The sequence below is a fragment of the Alternaria arbusti genome, assembly GCF_024043155.1.
Source record: "Alternaria arbusti strain BMP 1465 chromosome Unknown scaffold_8, whole genome shotgun sequence".
Classification (NCBI taxonomy): Eukaryota; Fungi; Ascomycota; class Dothideomycetes; order Pleosporales; family Pleosporaceae; genus Alternaria; species Alternaria arbusti.
The window spans coordinates 722,408-742,183 of record NW_026249948.1 but is presented as its reverse complement, the minus strand read 5'-3'; the positions used below and the strand labels follow the sequence as shown (position 1 = coordinate 742,183).

At 52.1% G+C, this 19,776-nt stretch overlaps 6 protein-coding genes across 6 annotated transcripts; 4 read left to right on the top strand and 2 right to left on the bottom strand.

The window, feature by feature from the left end:
- Positions 1-817: 817 nt before the first annotated feature.
- Positions 818-4,512, top strand: J4E86_006621 (uncharacterized protein; the record flags this gene model as incomplete). Its single annotated transcript, XM_051447147.1, has 2 exons — positions 818-3,685; positions 3,739-4,512. 2 exons carry the CDS (start codon positions 818-820, stop codon positions 4,510-4,512), a joined length of 3,642 nt encoding a protein of 1,213 aa, XP_051301632.1.
- Positions 4,513-9,049: 4,537 nt separating this feature from the next.
- Positions 9,050-11,644, top strand: J4E86_006620 (uncharacterized protein; the record flags this gene model as incomplete). The annotated part of the gene is made up of 5 exons (XM_051447146.1): positions 9,050-9,145; positions 9,215-10,003; positions 10,060-10,098; positions 10,626-10,977; positions 11,034-11,644. The coding sequence occupies 5 exons, from the start codon at positions 9,050-9,052 to the stop codon at positions 11,642-11,644; spliced, it is 1,887 nt and encodes a 628-aa protein (XP_051301631.1).
- Positions 11,645-12,608: 964 nt separating this feature from the next.
- Positions 12,609-14,753, bottom strand: J4E86_006619 (uncharacterized protein; the record flags this gene model as incomplete). Its single annotated transcript, XM_051447145.1, has 1 exon — positions 12,609-14,753. One exon carries the CDS (start codon positions 14,751-14,753, stop codon positions 12,609-12,611), a length of 2,145 nt encoding a protein of 714 aa, XP_051301630.1.
- A 314-nt stretch (positions 14,754-15,067) lies between these two features.
- Positions 15,068-15,509, top strand: J4E86_006618 (uncharacterized protein; the record flags this gene model as incomplete). Its single annotated transcript, XM_051447144.1, has 2 exons — positions 15,068-15,092; positions 15,145-15,509. The coding sequence occupies 2 exons, from the start codon at positions 15,068-15,070 to the stop codon at positions 15,507-15,509; spliced, it is 390 nt and encodes a 129-aa protein (XP_051301629.1).
- A 170-nt stretch (positions 15,510-15,679) lies between these two features.
- Positions 15,680-17,587, bottom strand: J4E86_006617 (uncharacterized protein; the record flags this gene model as incomplete). The annotated part of the gene is made up of 5 exons (XM_051447143.1): positions 15,680-16,340; positions 16,414-16,547; positions 16,606-16,916; positions 16,996-17,345; positions 17,544-17,587. The coding sequence occupies 5 exons, from the start codon at positions 17,585-17,587 to the stop codon at positions 15,680-15,682; spliced, it is 1,500 nt and encodes a 499-aa protein (XP_051301628.1).
- A 966-nt stretch (positions 17,588-18,553) lies between these two features.
- Positions 18,554-19,643, top strand: J4E86_006616 (uncharacterized protein; the record flags this gene model as incomplete). The annotated part of the gene is made up of 2 exons (XM_051447142.1): positions 18,554-18,825; positions 18,872-19,643. The coding sequence occupies 2 exons, from the start codon at positions 18,554-18,556 to the stop codon at positions 19,641-19,643; spliced, it is 1,044 nt and encodes a 347-aa protein (XP_051301627.1).
- Between the last annotated feature and the right edge of the window lie 133 nt (positions 19,644-19,776).

Genomic DNA, 19,776 nt, shown 5'->3' with positions numbered 1-19,776 from the left:
GCTATTTGCCGGAAGACCTCCCATGTCTCTGTCACCTTGTGACACCCCACGACGCCTTTGTACAACGTGGACGATTGGTCTGACGTGCTTGACGCGCCTAGTGGCATTTTGATAACGTGTTGCATCCTAGAAACAGCTTTCGTTAGTGTTCATCATTACGCGGCGGTCTCGAGAACTCCGAATTCCATATGTCATGTACACCACTATTGAGCTCGCACTGTTCCTAGCGATAGCGACTCTTTTGAAGGACATGTTCGATCCAGGGATTCCATGTTCAGGATGCAACCACCGTATTTACCCGCGTCGTTGCCTATGTGCATTTTGTTCGAAAGGTGCATATCTTTTGGGAAACGAAGGCAATAATCCGATGCTCAGCGAGAGGCGACACATAAATCACTGTGGTGCCAATAGAAAAAAGACAACGAAGCTGCTCGAATAGAGTGTCCAACACGTTCCCCGCTATGCATTCAGCGCCGGGAGGATGTCTTGGTTCATCCTACTCTGTTCTCCTTTCGCATCCACGTTCAGCGGAGCGGATTCACGATAGGGAAGCTAATACACATTATTTGACAAGGTTTCCAGCATTGTGTCACGTGGCTGCTCGTTGATGCAATTGGGTTAGCGTGTCTTGGCGGGAAAGCGCGACGCGCATCGCGTCGTCGGCGCAACAGTAGGAAAACACGCTCGCTCACGACCACAACCCCGACCCCGCTATGTTCTGAAAAGCGCCATCACAATCGCATACACGTCCAACGCGCGACCGCACACATCACTCAGTCCGACCACTCGCGCATCGCGATTGCGCTCAACCGCCGCCATGGGGTACATCAAGCAGATCACGATTCAGGGTTTCAAGAGCTACAAGGAGCAGATGCAAATCGAGCCCTTCTCGCCCAATTGCAATGTTGTCGTTGGCCGTAATGGATCGGGAAAGAGTAACTTCTTCGCCGCCGTGCGCTTTGTGCTAGGCGACGATTACCACAACTTGGGTCGTGAAGAGCGTCAGGCGCTGCTACACGAAGGATCCGGCTCAGCAGTCATGTCAGCATATGTCGAGGTATGCTTCGACAACACCGAAGACCGCTTCCAGACTGGCAAACCCGAGTTCTTTCTCCGCCGCACCATCGGCGCAAAGAAGGACGAGTATTCAGTCAACCGCAAGAACGCTACCAAATCCGAAGTCATGCAGATCCTCGAATCCGCTGGCTTCTCGCGATCGAACCCCTACTACATCGTCCCGCAAGGTCGTGTCACGGCGCTCACCAACATGAAAGACTCCGAGCGCTTGAAGCTGCTGAAAGAGATCTCCGGCTCCAACGTCTACGAAGAGCGACGCGCCAACAGTCTCAAGCTTCTGTCCGAGACCGAAAACAAATGCGGAGCTGTCGATGGTGTAATCGACTCCATCAACGGGCGTCTAAACGAACTCGAGGGCGAGAAGGAGGAATTGGAAGCGTGGAGCCGGAATGACAAGGAGCGCCGGTCGTTGATGTACATTTTGAAGTCCCGGGAGGAGGCCGACCTAGAAGCCTTGATTGAGAAGATCGACCATATGGAGAACCAGGGTCGTGAGATGAAGGAGGCCGACGAGGCAGCATTTGTACAGACCGAGGCCGACATCGCGCAAATCGACATGGATATCAACAGGCGAAGAGGCGACTTGGACGTTCTGCGGGAAGATCGTGTGCAGTCTGAACAAGAACGCAAGTCAGCGACACTGGAGAAGGCCAAGATCGAGCTCGAGCTCAAATCGTTGCAGGATAACCAGTCGGCCGCCCAACGAACGAAGAAGTCGCGGGATACACAAACGAAGTCACTCCAACAACAGATACGCGCACGAGAGACCGAACTCAAGAAGCTGATACCCCAATACAACGCAAAGAAAGAAGAGGAAGAAGCCGTCAGGTCACAGTTGCTAGAAGCTGAAGGCCAACAGAAGCGTCTCGAGGAGAAGCAGGGTCGGACAGCTTTCTTTACAACCAAACGACAACGAGACGATGCATTGCGCGCTCAAATCGAAGAGTGCAATGCTGACCTTAGCCGCCGCAAGGCTGTTCTCATGCAGACTAATGAAGAGATTACTCAACTGGAGAGCGACGTTGAGCGTCTTGAAACCGAGATCGCTGAACTACGATCAACTATTGAGAGCGAAGGAGACGCTAGTGTCAACCTATCAGCCAAAGTCGAGCAAGCAAAGGATGCCTACAAAGCGGTACACGACGAGCAGACGAACCTCTACCGAGAAGAAAACAGGGTCAATACTCAACTTACAAACTCGCAAGCCGAGCTTCGAAAAGCAGAAAGCACGTTCTCTCGACTGCTTGATCATGGCACTAGTCGTGGTCTGGAGTCTCTCCGTAGATACCAAAAAGAGGGGGGGCTAGAGGGGGTGCATGGTACCATTGCAGACCTACTCGATGTCAACAACGACTACAGAGCCGTGACCGAAGCAGCAGCTGAGGGTGCGCTCTTTAACGTTGTCGTGGATAACGATGAAGTCTCCAGTAAGCTGATTGATCGGCTCATCAAAGACAAGGGCGGACGGATTACTTTTATTCCCCTTAATCGCATCCGGGCTCATGACATGAACCTTCCTGCGACAGGGGACATGCAGCCACTTTTGCCAAAGTTGAGGTACGATGAAAGATTCGAGGATGCATTCAGACATGTGTTCGGTAAGATCGTTGTCTGCCCTGACTTGACTGCGTGCAAGAAGAACGCAAAGCAATACAACGTTCGTGCGTACACTCTTGACGGAGATAACGCTTCGCGCAAGGGTCAATACCGAGGAGGTTACCACGACCCGTCCAAGTCAAAGATTCGGGCTTACCAAACATTGGCCGAGATCCGCACACAATACGATGAGCTGCAGCAGCGGAAGCGAGATATTGCCACCGAACTTGAGCAAAAGCGTCAACAGCTCACTGCGGCACTCAGCGAGGTTCGACGGCGGGAATATGAGAAGGACAAGGGCGAAAACAGCTATGCGCCTATGCGGGAAGAAGTACGAATGAAGCAAAGAACCCTTCGAGACATACAGGACAGCCTTGCTAGAAAGAGGATGACCGCTTCAGCACTTCAGTCAACAATCAATCAGCTCGGCGCACAACAGAGTGACTGGGAGGCTGAGATTGCTTCCAAGTTTGAGAAAGCGCTGTCTAACGATGAGGAGCAAATGTTGATCACACTTCGAAGCACTGTACAAGACTTGAAGCGGCAATTCGCACGAGCCAAGGAAGAGCGCGCCATGCTAGAATCCCAAAAGGACGAGGCTGAGCTCGATCTCACGGAAAATCTCCAGCCAGAGCTTGATAACATCCTATCACAACAGGGCGGCGCAGGCGGGTCTACGGGCCAGTCGACGCGTTTACGAGAATGTGAACGAGCTCTAGATGCTGTCGATCAAACCATCGCGGACCTCGACCAACAGATCCAAGAAATCGACGCCCAGATTGAAGACATCCGGGCCCAGTTGAGCGAGCTGGAGAACTCAAGAAACGAAAAGGAAGCTAGCAATAGGCAATTGGCAAAGGCTATGGCTAGGCAAGAGCAGGCCATGTCCAAGAAGGACTCCGATCGTAGTCGTTACACAGACCGACTAGCGGAAGTCAAGCGGGATATCCGTGATCTGGGTACCCTTCCTGAAGATGTCAATCGGAAATACACTCGATGGGACACCACAAAGGTAAGCTTCACTTTCGCCTCTTCAAACCTGCACACAGCTGACATTACCACAAGGTTACCAAAGAACTCACCAAGGCCAACCAAGCCCTCAAGAGCTTCGCCCACGTCAACAAGAAAGCATTCGAACATTACGAGAACTTTACGCGTCAGCGACGTACCCTCACCGAACGCCGCGCCGAACTGGACACATCACGCAAATCCATCGAGAATCTCATCGATGTGCTAGACCAGCGCAAAGATGAGGCTATCGCGCGTACCTTCAAGCAAGTCGCCGCAGCTTTCGGCGAAGTTTTCCAGCAACTCGTTCCCATCGGCCGCGGTCGCCTCATCATCAACCGCAAATCCGACCGCGACGCACGTGGGGACATCTCCGACGACGACGATATGGAAGAACAAGAGACCCAAGGGAAGAAGAGCAAGGTCGAAGAGTACACAGGTGTGAGCATCGCTGTATCCTTCAACAGCAAGCACGACGAGCAGCAAAAGATCGGTCAGCTCTCTGGAGGCCAAAAGTCGCTCTGCGCGCTCGCCCTCATCTTTGCTATCCAAAAGTGCGATCCCGCGCCCTTCTACCTCTTTGACGAAATCGATGCCAATCTCGACGCGCAGTATCGAACTGCTGTTGCGCAGATGCTGGAGCGATTGAGTGGTCATGGTGGAAAGAACGCGGATGGAGGTGGTCAGTTCATCTGCACGACTTTCAGGCCTGAGATGGTACACGTGGCGGATCGATGCTATGGTGTTACCTACACGAACAAGACGAGTAGCATCGATGTTGTTGATAGAGAAGCGGCGCTTGAGTTTGTCGAAGGTATGCAGAAGGCTTAATATGGGTATCAGCACAAGCATTATGCAAGTCGATGAAGGAAGTGTACTATGGAACTGTATGAGTCTTTTACGCAAGAGGAGGGTGCGCTTGTTTTGTGTCAATTCACGATTTTCATGTGTGCGATTATGGCGACTGGACTGGGAACGTGTTCGTAGGACTAGTCAGCTATGATTCTTCTGTCTTCATTTCCTGAAGTCCGTAACTCTACTCCAATCTGTGTTTTGTGCAGTGTAATGTACCGCGAGTTTGCCAGTCTGGTTGGAAGGCGCTTTTCTTACATCTTGACCTTGGACAAAGCAGCAAGAAGAAAGCTCGATTCACAACCTTTTGGGTATTGGTAGAGGGCTATAGCAGATTTGAACGACTCCTTGATGATACCCACTTGCTCTCATATACTCATTTTAACGATTGATACGAGGGCTGGGGCAGCTTCTCTGGTAGCAGCAACGTGATCGACGTGTCAAAATGGGGCGTACGGCACCTGCCCACTGGATGCACAATGGAAACAAAACATCATTATGGATGTAAGCTGCTGTCTTCAAACCTCTATCGTAGCATGTGAAGTTCGCCTGACAACCAACGCGCAGCCTTGGCACTGGAGTTTGAATTAAGCAGACTTCCATTCGAATTCGCTTTTCTTGACAGATTTTGTTCTCCTCCTGACCAAGTTCCGAGGCGAAGGTGAGCCAACTGCCGCACGCTTGAACCAATTACAGCCGAACAGCGACATGCTCGCTCTTCCTTCCGATGTTGTGTCTCTACACACGGCGACGGTACCCGATTTATTGGTTGTTAAAGCCGCATCATACGTCTCTTCTAGACCCTGCCTCCTGCCTCGTATGTTGCAAATCATGCCATGTACTGGCATTGATCGGTGTCGCGGAAAAGCAAGTTCGAGCAAAGTGTGGGTTTCGTGCTGGAAGAGTTCGTCTCGAGATCGGGTTCTTCGCTGTACATCGTTGCATGTACACAGCTGAGGGGCTTGGCCCATGCGCTTCGAAAAGAGGAATTCGTGTCGAGAATCGGGGTTTACTAAGGGGATCGCGAAGGAGGTATCCACGAGCTAGCCGTGTTTAGCGCTGACGGGGTTATTCCGGCAGTTCGGGTGGCGGCTTCGTGCTTTTGTCCGACGACAACACAACTCTCGCATCGTGATCACTGGTACTTGTGGCTGAATAGCTGCATCTAGGTATTGATTAACGCTGACTTTTGCCACTGTTCGCGCGTCCGGTCACGCTCGTAGACGTGGTTTCGACGTATCGTCTCTAGTGCAAGTGAGCTAACGCCCGACATGGACCTCTGCGTCCAGCCTTCGAAGTAAGCGGTAGCTTGATTGCGCTGGTTAGGTTCAGGGGAATGCAGTGCAACTAGCAGCAGAGGCGTGGCCATGCGCATGTATGCGCACCCAACTGTATGAGTTTGCAAGTACTGCGAGGCCAGCAGTATAGATGTGTAATCATCGGATAGGGTCGGAAAGCCATCTGGAAGTCGTGGCGTAATGAGGCTGAGAAGGATGCGAGCAACGCTGAAGTATGCCACGACGAGAGCAGTGAAGGCGTCGCGAAAGTGCCGAGTTTCGGTCGAAGTGTCCTCCCAGAACAGCAACTTATCCGTATCCACTGCATCGTTCATATACTCAAGCCAAAGCGCCTCAATATTGCTCTCAAGCACGGTGTAAGCATCGAGGCCAAATTCTGGTCGCGATGCGCCGGTCTTCCGCGCGACATAGACGTCCACCAGGTCGGATACATAGCCCATAAGCGTCTGAAACCGAGGTAACTCAACGTATCTCAATGGCCCGTACAAAATGCCTTGTATTCGGAAAGGTATCCTCTTGCTATTTCCGGTCAGATTGATGAATGTCAATTGAGTCCGGAGATGATCTGCAAAAGAAGTACAGTGTTAGCGCGCGTTACGTACGAAAGAGACTGCCCTCTTGAGTTTCAGACAGGGTGTGGGATACAGTCTGAAAGGGTACATCATCTTCTCTTCCACGAACAATACAATGACGACCACAGCAAATACAGCTAGGCTTTATCGCATGAGGAAACTTACAGAAGATCTGACACAACGCCCCTTGTGAGCATTGTTTTGGTGTAGTCAATTCAAGCATCCGAACAGCTCCCAAAACGTGAGAACAATAGGCTGCGGCGTTGGTAGATTGCATAGCTTCAAATAAACTGAACAGAACGCTCGTAGACACCATATGTATCGTGATTTCTTGCTTGGTATGTGGACGGGAGACGAATCGACTGTGCGCCCGTAGGGCTTCTCCGTACATCTTCCATGAGTGCTGTATAAGTGCCATATTTCCGCTTTCTACAGCGCAGTAGGTAGATGCCGTAGCCTGTGCAGCCGTTGTCAGTGCCTCATTTGTGCCATCTGTGGTCAGAACAGGCAAGCTATGCAGCCAAGTACGTTGATTCCGAATGTCTTTGCTTTCGCCCTCGGACGTGAAGTGAGCCATAAAATGAGCATAAAATGCCTCGGTCACTACTGCTCTTTGCGAAATCTGATACGACAACACTTGGTCATAACGCACCCAGCTCAGCGTAGACGATTCCGCGCTCTTGCTTGTTAGTCTCGACTTGCGCTTTCTCATTCCGTGTTTAGCAATGTTCGTCATGTCTACGAAGATGGGACCATCTGGTAGTCCGGGGCAGTCGTGACCGGTGCGAATGCACATGAGACATTTGGGAATTGTCGCATCGCATTTGATGCGTTTCTTGCGGCAGGTTGCACACGAGTTGGTTCTTGCAGGCATTCAGAGTGCTGGGAGAAGTTTCAAGAGTAAAGAGGAAAAATAATGCATGTACTGACGGTGCTGCCTAAAGTTTCCACGGGGTGAAGCGATATCGGGAAGTCCCATCACATGCTAACGTAAAACAGCAAGCTAGCAGAAGCTTCCAGATTTGGGATAGCGCGACCCACATTCACAAGTTCCCCGGAACCCTTGAGCTGAAGCAGATGTCCCTTGTCAGCGCGAGCAAATAAATTTTCTCAGACATTCGTTTTCAGAGTGAAGTTGCGAGAAAAATGCTGCAGTGTGTGCGGATCAGATGGGCGTCTCAAACTCGCGAAGACGGAGTTGCCTCGGGTGAAACACGTGCTGCTCTATACGGCTATGTGCTGGCGGGATTAGCATGTTCGCGGAAACACAACCGTACACTTTCGTCCCTTTGCATTCACGCAGAAGATAAATCGGCTCGTGTTACGAAAATTGACGCCTGGGAGCTACCCAAAAGATATGAGGTGTCGTCGCTGGAGACACACCAACAAGAAAAGGTATGTGAGTATCCGTTATTTTACATTGATCCCTCAATGTGTACAAGTGGTTTATCTGAACTCTCAACAGCATAGAAGCGAGGTAGGAGCCACTCCCTTGCTAGGAATGACGTACGCGACCTGCATCGCGCGTACGGCTCAACGGCGTGTTGGCTACCTAGGCATATTCAAATAGCACGACAACCCAAAGGCGTTCGCCATTCTTCTCTAGCCCTGCACATGCTATAGTTTTTCTTGCTTCATTTGCTTTCCGTGCTGCAGAGAATTGACAGCTGGGGATGCCATGCGGTCTGGCAGGCAACTTCCGCGGGGAGTGGCCGCCCTGCCTTCGATCCCGATCCCGACGAGGCGAAACCTGTTCAAGATTTGCCGCAGGCCTGTATAATGGGTCACTGCTAAACGCATCCGACTATATCCACTCAACTTGAAGCCACAACACGACGCTGTTTCGGACAGTGGACTAATGTAGAGGACTATGATTGGTGGGTGAACAACCGCCTATCAATCCTCTGAAGGGTGCGTTTCTCCCAGCACCACCACTACCACGACCACCAAACAACGATTCGTTACAATTCGCATATGCGTGCCTGTCTACTGCCTTGATTCGAGACATCAAGCCACACAATCCCATACCTCTTCCTTTACCGTGGGTCACCACCCTTCGCGCCTCAGGCCGTCCTGGCAGATCCGTTTCCCCTCATCGCTCCCAAAACAACCAGGCTCACGGAGACCTTGGCCGGAACCCAACACGTGACTGAAGTCGCTCCCCTGCGAGCTGCATCTGCACTGGCAGTGCGATCCTGTACTGAGTTCCAATCACCGTCGGCCTGTGCTATGCAACGAGTCCCGCTTGGGCAGTCCAGTGATGGACAGGGTAGGAAGATCGCGATCCAAAAGGCGCCGGTGCCGCAGCAACAGGGCAACGAGAATGCAGAAAGATACGAGAAAGAGGAAAGAGTGTCAGTGACTCTAGCCTACATTAGTACACATTGTGAACTAACTCGTTTATCTAGTGCAAGGGCATGCAAAACGTGCCGCAGACGAAGTAAACAGCCGCATCCCTCCATATTTGATCGTTCATGCTGACAATCCCGCTCCAGAAGTCAGGTGTTCAGGTGATCATCCGCGTTGCGCCAACTGTGAACGCAACAACTTAGTTTGTGTATACGATCCAGCACGTCGGGATCGTCTTGGAGAGTATGTTTAGATGAACTATCCAATATTCGACTTACAAGCTGACTCTACAGGGCCATGAGGTTGAATAAGAACCTCGTTAATCTCTTAAAAGAACTAGAAGACCGGGTCGATGAAGCAGACAAAAAGGCCATTAAGCAGACATTACATAATGTATGTATTCCATCAGTAATCTCGTTGCCTGAGAGTGTGACAAGGCTACTGCTGACCTTGCTTCTCTAGGTTGAGGATGATCTTGTTTCCCTGGATTCCTTACAATCCGTCAGGACTTTGGGAAAAAGGCCACGCGAGCAATCTGCGCAGAGAAAAGAGCCAGGGGATGGCCATCACGGAGAAGCCCTCGTAACTGCATCCGTCGGCTCCAACGAAGATCTCGACTTCCTTGACGAGGATTTGATGCGCAACCACGAGTCGAGAGAGACCGGCTACATGGGACAGAATTCAGAGGTGCAATGGCTACGAAGTGTTCAGCGTCAAGCAGAACGTGGCAACTCAGACCCACAAGGGCAGCGATACGGGCCTCCAGGCGCAAGTTCGGCAGCGATTGACGAACGATCCGAAGCTTTGCACGAACGAAGACAGAATGCTAGACCGGGCTCGATGCAACACATAACGGACGCGACTTTCTACCTGGACGGCGATGATATCGAGGTCGATATTGCTGTAGATCCACACGAGATGCCTGGCCCAGACATCGCTGAGAAGCTCTTTGATTGCTATCTGGGAACTGTACACGGCACATTCCCTCTCATGCCCGCTAACTTCGAAGATCAATTTCGACGCTATATTCAATCTCTCAGGTACAGAAATCCGTATCAAATCCCCCCACAATGGCGTGCGACCATGAACCTACTTTTCGCTATTGGCGCCAAATACTCTCATCTCATTGGTGCCGAGTGGCGAGGCGATGAGAGAGACCATCTCGTATACATGACACGAGCTGTTCAACTCTTGGGACTGAAGGATACTATATCGTTCCTGGCAGCCCCCAGTCTGGGCAGGGTTCAAGCAGTAAGTATCCATCTCCATTCAACCCTCCTCAATGTACCTGACATCTTGAACACCAGACAGGAACATTGGCGTTCTACTTCCTGGTGATCGGGCACGTGAGTAGAGCCTGGATCATGAGCGGGCTCTCCGTCAGACTCGCCTTGGCACTCGGTTTACACCTGCGTAACGAGGACGATTCGATGAACGACTCTAGGAGAGAGCCGTTGGTGAAGACGTGGTGGTGTTTGCACTCAGTCGAGTGCCTCGTTTCCTCCATCACTGGTCGGCCTCCGGTCATTGGAAACGAGGATTGCACTGTAACATTGCCACAATACGAACCTGGATCTCCAACGCGAGACACAACTGGGGCGCGACGACACTCTCGCGTCCGCACAAACTACAGCTCACCTCAGACTGTTGGAAGTAGCGCCGCCTCCGACTCAGGCCAACGGAATACGGATGGAAGCCACTATTTGCATACATATGTCACCTTGACTATCATTTCACAGAAGGTCCTTCTCAGCCTATATTCGCCCCGGACCGCAGTCCAATCTTGGGAGGTATGTGTGAATGCGATGGTGTAGTCGCCGACAAACAATCCTTGTTTGTGTATAGGACATTCTGCTGACTACTATATCTATAGTACGTACAGACGAAGATTACAGAGCTGCTCAAGGAACTAGAGGACTGGGTCAAGACAGCGTTACCATCCGATGACATCCGTCCGAGTAACTCCACCCAACGACCCGAACTCAACCGCGAACGTTTTCTCCTTAGAATCTACTACTGGAGTACGAAAGTGCTCATCACGCGGCCCTGTCTCTGTCGAATCGAGCGAAGAATAGCAACAGAGAGTTCCAAATCCATGAACTTCAACGCCGAGTCAGCAGAGACATGCGTTGACGCAGCTCGAAACATGACGATGCTGTTCCCTGAGCAGCCAGATACACAGTTTATCTACTCGCAAGGACCGTGGTGGGATGTGGTTCATCTCAGTAAGTTTATCATGACATGAGAAAAGTCTAACAAGTGCTAACGTTCTTTCCACTAGTCATGCAATCAGTAGCCGTGCTGCTGCTGGAGATGGCCTATGAGGGCAAACATCTAAAGGATGAGAGAGACGACATTCTGACATGCATCAAGAAGATGATACGTTGGCTTCGTGCTATGAAAGTAAGTGACCCAGTCGCTGCTCGGGCTCATGATGTCGTCTACAAGATTTTGAACACTTGTGCGCCTGCTCTTCGGGAACAAGTCAAGGAGCTGATTGCCGACGATACTGGATGGACTTCTCAACCCGCAAAGCCTACACGCTCTGCACCGCAGTCAACCTCCTGGGAGGAAATGCCGCCAAATTTCCCACCCCCGCTTTCCCAGGATCACTTCATGGACCCGCTACTTCCGTACCCTCTGCCAGAACAACAACCAACGTCTTTCGCTTTCGGAAACCCGTTCATGACGAACTTTGATCAAGGCGTACCTCTTGTCGATATGCAACAGCTATGGTGGCAGTCAGCGCCCTTGAGTCATCTGAACTTCAATCCTTCCGCGATGAACATGTCACAGCAGCAACTCATGCAACAGCAAATGCAGCAACAAATGCATCAACAGATGCAGCAGAGCGGTCTCGCTGAGCAGGAAGACATACAGGGCTCTTCTTGATCGTCTCGCTCGCAGGAGGCGAAAACGGATTGGCGGTGTAGTTTCGGGTTCAGCAGCTTTAAAGCGAATATAGATATTTGAACATCAATAGAAATACCATTCTTTCCCCTCAGCCAACTAAACTCATCGCACCGACACCTTCATGCATGTTCATACAAGACTAAGGCCTTTGCAACGAAGTCCCAACTTCATTTCACTTCACTCTCCATCGACGGTCTCCCAAAACTCGACACGGACTAAGTTCCCATATCCAGATCAGCGAGTATCCCTCCAGAGCAACCTGCCAACATTAACATACCTCATTAGGCGACATAGTCCTGTAGAATACAAAGGCCCTATACGCGGGGTCGTATTCACCCTTGACCAGCATTTTAGAATGATCTGCAAGCCACAAGTCATCAGCACCCTTACCTTTGCATCGAGGAGCCCAGACGACAAGAAGCGTGCTAGCGACCGATACATGGCTACAGCGCCACCCCATATCCACGCCATGACTGTCCTAATTGGCGATATCGCGTAGAGGAGATGGGTATTGGCAGCCGCGAGTGAAGTGCGAGAGGAGGAGCTTGGATATCTGCATGAACGCGGGTGCCATGGCTAGTGGAGTTAACGGGTCGTGGGTAGATAAAGGTTTATTGGAAATGCGGAGCTTAGGTAAAATTGAAGTCAAGATGAGGTTTGGCTATGCATCTCGTATTGCGGAATAGAGTCCCGTGATCCATCATGGTAGCGGAGGTGCGCCTGAAGTGGGGCTGGGGGTGGTGAGATGGAAGCTTTCGAGAGACAGTCTTGGGCGTTGTCTCGTCGCTCGTACGTATGAGGATGGTCACGCCATTGGAAACATTGCAAATGTGAAGGTCGTTGGCATGAAGTAGCCCACAAGATTCTTGTTATTGCAATTTACAACCAACCAACATAATCGTAACAGTCTTATGCAAGTCCATCGTTACTTGGTCAGATCAAATCACCCACTAGACGGTTGCCTCTTCTTCAAGACGTTCCTCCGTTGTTTCCGATCCGCCTCCAGTAATCTTTCCCGATCGTTTTTATCCTTGTGAGTCCCACTCCCCTCGCCGAATCCTTCTCCTTGTGTGATGGTGACTCCGCTGACGGCTTTGCCCGCCCCAAGAGTGATACCATTGGCTCCGAATTTGCCCGCCATACTCTTCGTGCTCTGCTGGCTGTCGAAACTGGACCTCCTGGCGGGCGTGTGGTTAGCGGGTGTGGTAGTTTGAGACGGATCTGTACCAGCGACTTCGTCAGAGGACCACCATCCTTCGGGCCGAGACGTCGAGGTTTTTTCTGTCATTTGAGAGTCGCCAACTGACGCACCTGGTGAGCTGAAGGATATGGTTGACATCCTGTTTGTGGAAGGGGGTGGTGAGGATATGGTTGATATCCTGTGCGAGGGTGGTGGCGACATGATTCTGTTGCGGGAAGGCGAGGGCTTCTCTTCGGTTTGGGTTCTTCGGTGAGTGGGAGGTCGTGGCGTTTGAGACGCTTGGAAGGGACTGGCTAGTGACAATGGCCTTTCTGCTATTGTCGTGCCATCGATGGAACTCGGCGCTCGCGAGTGTTGAGACACTTTTCTTGTCCGCAGTGCCACTGGAGCTGTCGCACTCTCATCTCCTGCATCGTCGTCGTCTTCGTCGCCGTCTAGTCCGGGTAGCTTGCTGGACTCTGGCAGGAGACCTTGGTACCGGCCCGGTGATCGCAAGCGTCGCTGTTTCTGACTCTCTAGAGCTGCTGCTTCTGAGCCTGCGAATTTGTCCAACGCTTCAAAGACGTGCGGGAAGACGAGTGTGTGAACCGATTCCGCCCACAGGAAATCCAGGTGCTCGTAGTGAGGGATCTCTTTGGCGATAGTATGAGCTGGGAGCTCCTTGAGCATGACCTTGATGTCGACTAAGCTGTCCGAGCCGCCGTAAACAAGCACGATGGGCGTCTTGATGTTCTTCGTTGGGAACTTGGCAACCTTGTAGTACTTGGAGCGATTGGATGTGATTGGATTCGGCGCTTCATCGTCGTACATTTGGAACGTGCCATTCCGAATGATCTGGAACCAGTGTACCACGCTTTTAGTCGACGTGTATGAGTAGAGATGTGGGTATGCTGCGAGCTTTTGCTCGGGTAGGATGTTGACCGCGGACCAGTTGAAAAGGAAGCGCAGGGATGTGTCGATGAATCGGACGAAGATGGGAGGATATAGGATAGATTGCCACATGGTTGCCGATGGGAGAATGGTCTTCCGTCCAAACGCCAAGTAGAGGATATCCGGAGATGCTTTGACAAAGGCGTCAACAATGCCAGACGCAACACCCTTGGGAGACATGGCCGGGGCTAGCGCAATGAAGACATCCACTTTCTCATTCAGTGTAGGGTGGATGGACAAGGTCGCGAAAGCCTGCGCGGTTCCTTGCGAAAAGCCAATATACGACAGAGAGGGCTGGTGCGTAGTCTCGAGGATGTAGGCGATGGAGTCCGGGATGTCGTGGAAGGCGAACTGGTCCATGCTGAAGTTCCAGAAGCTGCTCGAGGTGGGAGGCGCGTGGACGCTCTTCTTGGAGTACTTGTTTCCACGGTTGTTGCCGAGCCAGACGTCGTAGCCGCGCTCGACCAGCTCGAATGGCAAGCATCGCTCCTTGTCGGTCAAGCAGACCCAGACCTCGCTGTTCATCATGAGACCGTGGTGGAGGTAGACGACCTTCTTCTTGACGCCCTTGGCCCTATCTCCGCTGTTGACGCGCACATTTTCCTCGCCCTGTCGCCAGCCCAGCCGGTGCAGACCCAGGAGATAGCCATCGCCCGTCTGCACAATGTGTTCCTCGCAGTAGTAGCCGTAGAGGTCGCATAGCTCGGTAAAGTCGGATGCATTGGCGATGGAGCTCCACACGCCCTTCTTCTTCTGGCGCGAGCGCTTGGACGAGGGCGACGAGAGGTGGTTGAACAGGCGGCGCGTGAGGCGGTAGCAAAAGTTGATGATGGGCGTGGGGAGGGCGAGGGTGATGACGGCAATGAAGGACTCGAGACCGATGAGGCAGATGGAGAGAAACAGGGCGATGTACTCGCGGATGTGGAGGCGCGACAGGAAGGGTATATGGAGCGCCATGCTGCCCAGGTGCCCTCGGGCGTGTGAAGACGGGCAGGGCACAGAAGCAATTAAAGCAGAGACAAAATGGCAGCGCGACAACGCATCGCCCCTCTGTACGCGCGGGCCTCTGAAAGTTCACAGCTCGCGCTCCAGCCCCTCTTGAGTTACGGTGAGGTCTTGAGTCTGAATGACGTTCCGACATGTGACAACGCATCCTAGCCCCGGAGGTTAGCGCGACGTTTCGCCGACGGCTGTGAAATGCTAGCTCCACTGCATCACTCCACACATGCATTGTTGAATGCGCTGGTAGCCACACGCGACCTCCTGCCACCATGCCGCAGTCCTGCAAAGACATCCGTATGGCTTATTCTGTATCTTCTGCGATGCCTCGGCTAACCGGAGTGGCTAGGCGCTGCGCTGGCATTCTGCCTCCAAAATAGCGACTGCATCATGGTCGACCGACACACGCCCGGCGAATGTCTGCGCCCACCCCTCAAATACACCCTCCCCACCCAGTGCCAGCAGCTGCAAAAGGGCTACGCCGAGTGCAAAAAGGGCATGATTGACATGCGCAAGCGCTTCCGCGGCAACCGGCCCATTGCCGTGCCGGGCCAACTCGAGACGGGCGCATTTGGTCAGGGCCGCTCCGAGGCGGACGAGAAGGCGGGCACCATGGAGGAGAAGGGATACATGCTCTACGCGGGGCGGCCGTACAAAGACGTCAAGGAGACTAAGGGCGATGAGGACCCAGAGAACAAGGGCCTAGACCGGTAGCGATGGTCCACGGCACACGACAGCATAGAATGGCGTTTGGGTATCACGAATGGGGACCCCATCTCCCCTCTGTATAGCAAGCCTGCACATTACGCATACTAGCGATATATCACGAACCTCTGGGTATGATGACACGAATAACTGCAAGCCCTCCTTGACTAGCTCCTTCTCTAGATGGCAAACACATACGATTGATCGAAGCACTCGTCCCACCCGACAACCCCGCCCTTCCAGTATCTCTTCAGCACCGAACATACTTTGAGTGGACAGCTCGTCCCCAGTGTCCTGCTCAGATCCTCCAAGCCCGCCTCGATCCAGTTGCGCGTCCCTTCCCCGCGATGCATAGCTTCTACACCCGCGACGGTCAGGGGCCAGACCATAAACTTAGCCATACGCGGGGCCTTGAGTGCAGTGCCGAGGTTGCTGAGCAGGACGTCGCCGTAAGCTGTTTGGCTCTTGAGCAGTGAAGGTGTCGTCGGGAGGACCATGAGTGAGCAAAGGGACAAGGTGGCGTAGAGCGCGATGGCGGATTTGTACACCAGACCAACAGTCAGCCATTCGATGCAGAAGGTGCCAGCTCGCGCCCACTCCTCGACTGAGAAGGCCTCGATGCGGCCGAGGACGTCATAAGCTTCGAGTGCATGCTCCGGGTTGAAATCACACAGCTGTATTGCTGCAGATGCTTTTGCGCGTAGCTGGTTCGTCCGCAATATCTCAGTGAAGAGCTCTCGCGGACAGAGCGTGTACGGGAAGATGAGACTGTACATGTCGGTTATGTCTTCCATCATTCCCTCTACAGTGTTGCTGATGTCGACTTGGTCCCATGACGGACTGCACGTGTTGGAAAGAGACACGATACTGATCATATGAGTAGGTTTTCAATCTAAAGGGCAAATAGACATACAGTAGGTAGAGCACCATCGGCTGGATCAGGTACGGGGCTTCCTTCATGACCTGCTTGGGTCCACCTCTGAGGTCAACTATCCGCTTCATGGCATTCACATGTGAACGTCCATCCGCAAAGGTGGGGTTTTGGAGCTAGAGGTACGTATCAGTACGGGACTCCAAGTTTCACATTCCAGGCGCGCTCGCATACCTCTAAGCACATGAACATGAGAATTGTGGTGATAGTCATGTCCGAGCATCGTGTCTTGTCCTGGGCAATATGGCGACTCAATGCTCGCAAAGCTGCCCCCCGATGTTGGTATACTTTTGTCCGCGCCATCACCGCTGTATGGCCTGCGCCTAATGGTAAACTGTAGATGAAATGATTGAGTGACAGGCAGACTAGCGCATGATGGATGGACGGAGTAAGCAAATGCAAGACCTGCGGAGGGAAGAGCACGAGGGCCGGGTTGGGTGCCAATTCTTGGGATGCCTTGTATTGTGGGTGTATCCGTACGTTGTCTGGTAGCGTTAGCCATCGGCCACACATGTCGCTATAAAACTAGCCCCATGTTTCATAATGAGGAAAGGAGTCACTCACAGTACTGAACAGCTTGCACCACCTCCGATGTCTCGTCTATGAGATCATCGTAGAATGGTACATCTTGCATGCTCAGGAACGCGAGTAGGCGCTTCAGTCGTTGGAGTGGATCACGACCCGAGCGCAATACCCTTGCGGCTTCCTCGTGCAAGCCTTTCTGCACAATCTCTTCGATCTTGGTCCTTCCGCCGATCTCGAATACCCTGGCGGCCTCTTTGGCCATGGCTGTCATCTTGAAGGATAGCACGTGGAGCTCAGTCACCCGATACTGGGGATTGACGATCCGGTCCTTTACCCATTCGGTCAAGGTGGCTTCGTAGTCTATGGGTTCGCAGGCATAGTCGACTTCACTATTAGCCGCTGTGTTATTGCTGGATCTTTTCCGCGGACTACTGCTTTTCTTTCCTCTCCGTTTGGACGTCACCATCCCTGGCTGAACCCATTGAAGCGGCTTCGCGTCGTCGTAGCCCGAGCATTGCCGACCGCGTTTCTGACACTTGTTGCAGCGCGGCAGCGTCTTGTCGCACACTAGACGCCGATTAAGACACTCCCAGCATTGGCGTGTCGCTCTCTTTTCTCCCGTTTCGGCCATGGTCGCTTCTGAATGTGGGTAGATAGAGATTAACCGGAAGGTACCCGCAAAGAAGGCGGCAATGGCAGCGGCTTTGGTGGCTTCATAAAAGCGTGCATTTCTGCGGCTTTATTACCATAGAGGGCTCGTCTGACTATCATAGATGGCTGGTGGTGATGAGTTCAGCTGATTATCAAGTCCGTCTTGGCCAACTTTACTGCTGTATTGGGTCTAGTCCAGCGAGGAAGCTTATGTGCATGTGGCGCTGGGGGCCTGAGACCCGAGTGTCTTCGTATTCAGAGGTGCCGAACCGACATGTCTCGTGCTGCAAATCGCAACAGAAAAGTGCAGATTGTGAGCGACCGAAGAAAGTTTCGAAGCATGTATACATGTGCAGTTAACAGTCTGCCTAGCGTGATGTGGCTGTTCATGAGGATGGCGCAACGCGTTTCTGCCCGAGCGGCAGTTGCGTCACTTGACAGCCGAAAGCTAGTGTGAAGCTCGATTGGCAGGTGCGCCTCACAAATGGCCACCACGATAAAGCTTTAGTAAACATGATCATCGAGATCTCGTTCTGCTATCCGGCACATTCTTCACTGTCTTCTTGTATATGCTGCTATCTGTCAACATCCAAATGGTGTGAGGTATGCTACTTTGACGTGGCCCAAGCTTGAGACGCGACAGCGATGGAATCGTTCTGCCTTCCAAAGTTGCGTTTCTTGAGCCAAGCTGATTGGATCGAGAGCATACAAGTGTTACACGGGAGGAGTACTTAGCTGTGCAATCGTACCAAAGTCTTGGCCATCAATAGTGCTGTGTCAGGACAAGCCTGTAGTAATCCTATTGGACACACCGATTGCTCTTCTCTTGCCCCTTGGAGTCAGCAACGATCATTCGAAGATGGAATTGCAGTCATTCCAGCTTAAATACTTGGATTCGTATGTCACTTCTCATCCTCTTCATTTACCCCGTCAAAAGAAATCTACTATGGCTCCCTCAAACGGTGAGATCGTTCCCGGAAGTGTCTACCTATATCAGCCTGTTAAATGGGCATCTCCTATGTTTGCAGCGTGGTTCGCAGTTGCTACCATTGCGCATGTCTGGCAATGTTTCAAGTACAAGGCTTGGAAAGTCACCGGTCTCCACCCCTTCTGCGGTCTACTGTTCACATTTGGCTTTGCCGTACGTTCCTATGGAGCCCATAATTACGAGAACGTTGGAGCATACGTCGCAAGCTCTATCCTTATACTATGTGCACCGTAAGTAACTCGTCTTTCTCTTTCGAGGTAGCTAACAAATCACCAGCCCCATCCTTGAGCTGGCCAACTACCATGTGCTTGGTCGAATACTCTACTACGTACCATACCACTCGCCTCTGCATCCCGGTCGTACCCTAACGACGTTTGGCGCAATATCCAGCATCGTTGAAGTTTTGAACGCGATCGGCGTCTCCTGGCTAGCGAACCCCAACATTCTCGAAATCTATGCCGACATCGGACATATCCTGATGAAGGTGTCACTGATCTTACAAATCGGTGTCATCCTCCTCTTCTGCATAATTGCCGGCGTCTTTCACAGACGATGTATCAGGGGTGGCATCAAATCGGGGAAAGTACAGGGCCCTCTCATCACACTGTACATCAGTCAGGGCCTCATCCTCATTCGCACAATCTACCGCTGCGTCGAACACTTCGACATCAGCCGCGCACCTACGAATCCGTCAAAAGACTGGGACCCAATGAGTCTCTCGCCAATCGTTAGATACGAATGGTTCTTCTGGGTTTTCGACGCAAGCCTCATGCTCGTAAACACCGTGCTGTGGAACTATCGCCATCCGCGTCGCTACCTACCGGAGGACTACCATATCTACTTGGCTCAGGATGGGCAGACCGAGCTGGAAGGCCCAGGTTGGAAGGATGACATGCCGTGGTTTATGACCTTTATAGATCCGTGCGGACTTACTGCGTCAATTACCGGTGGTGGTCAAAGGGCAGAGAGACCATTCTGGGAGAATAATGGCTATGAAACTTTCGAACTCTTTCAAAGAGACACTGGTGACGTAGGAGTTAAAGCCTGAGAGGGCGGTACGCTCTGGTGAAAAATACGAAGGGGGTTCGCTGTTTATAGATTCCTTGTTGATTGATCGGTTGCGAGTTAGACTTGTACAGATAGCGCTGAAAGCTCCAAATGCGGACCTTCTCGTCTCGCAC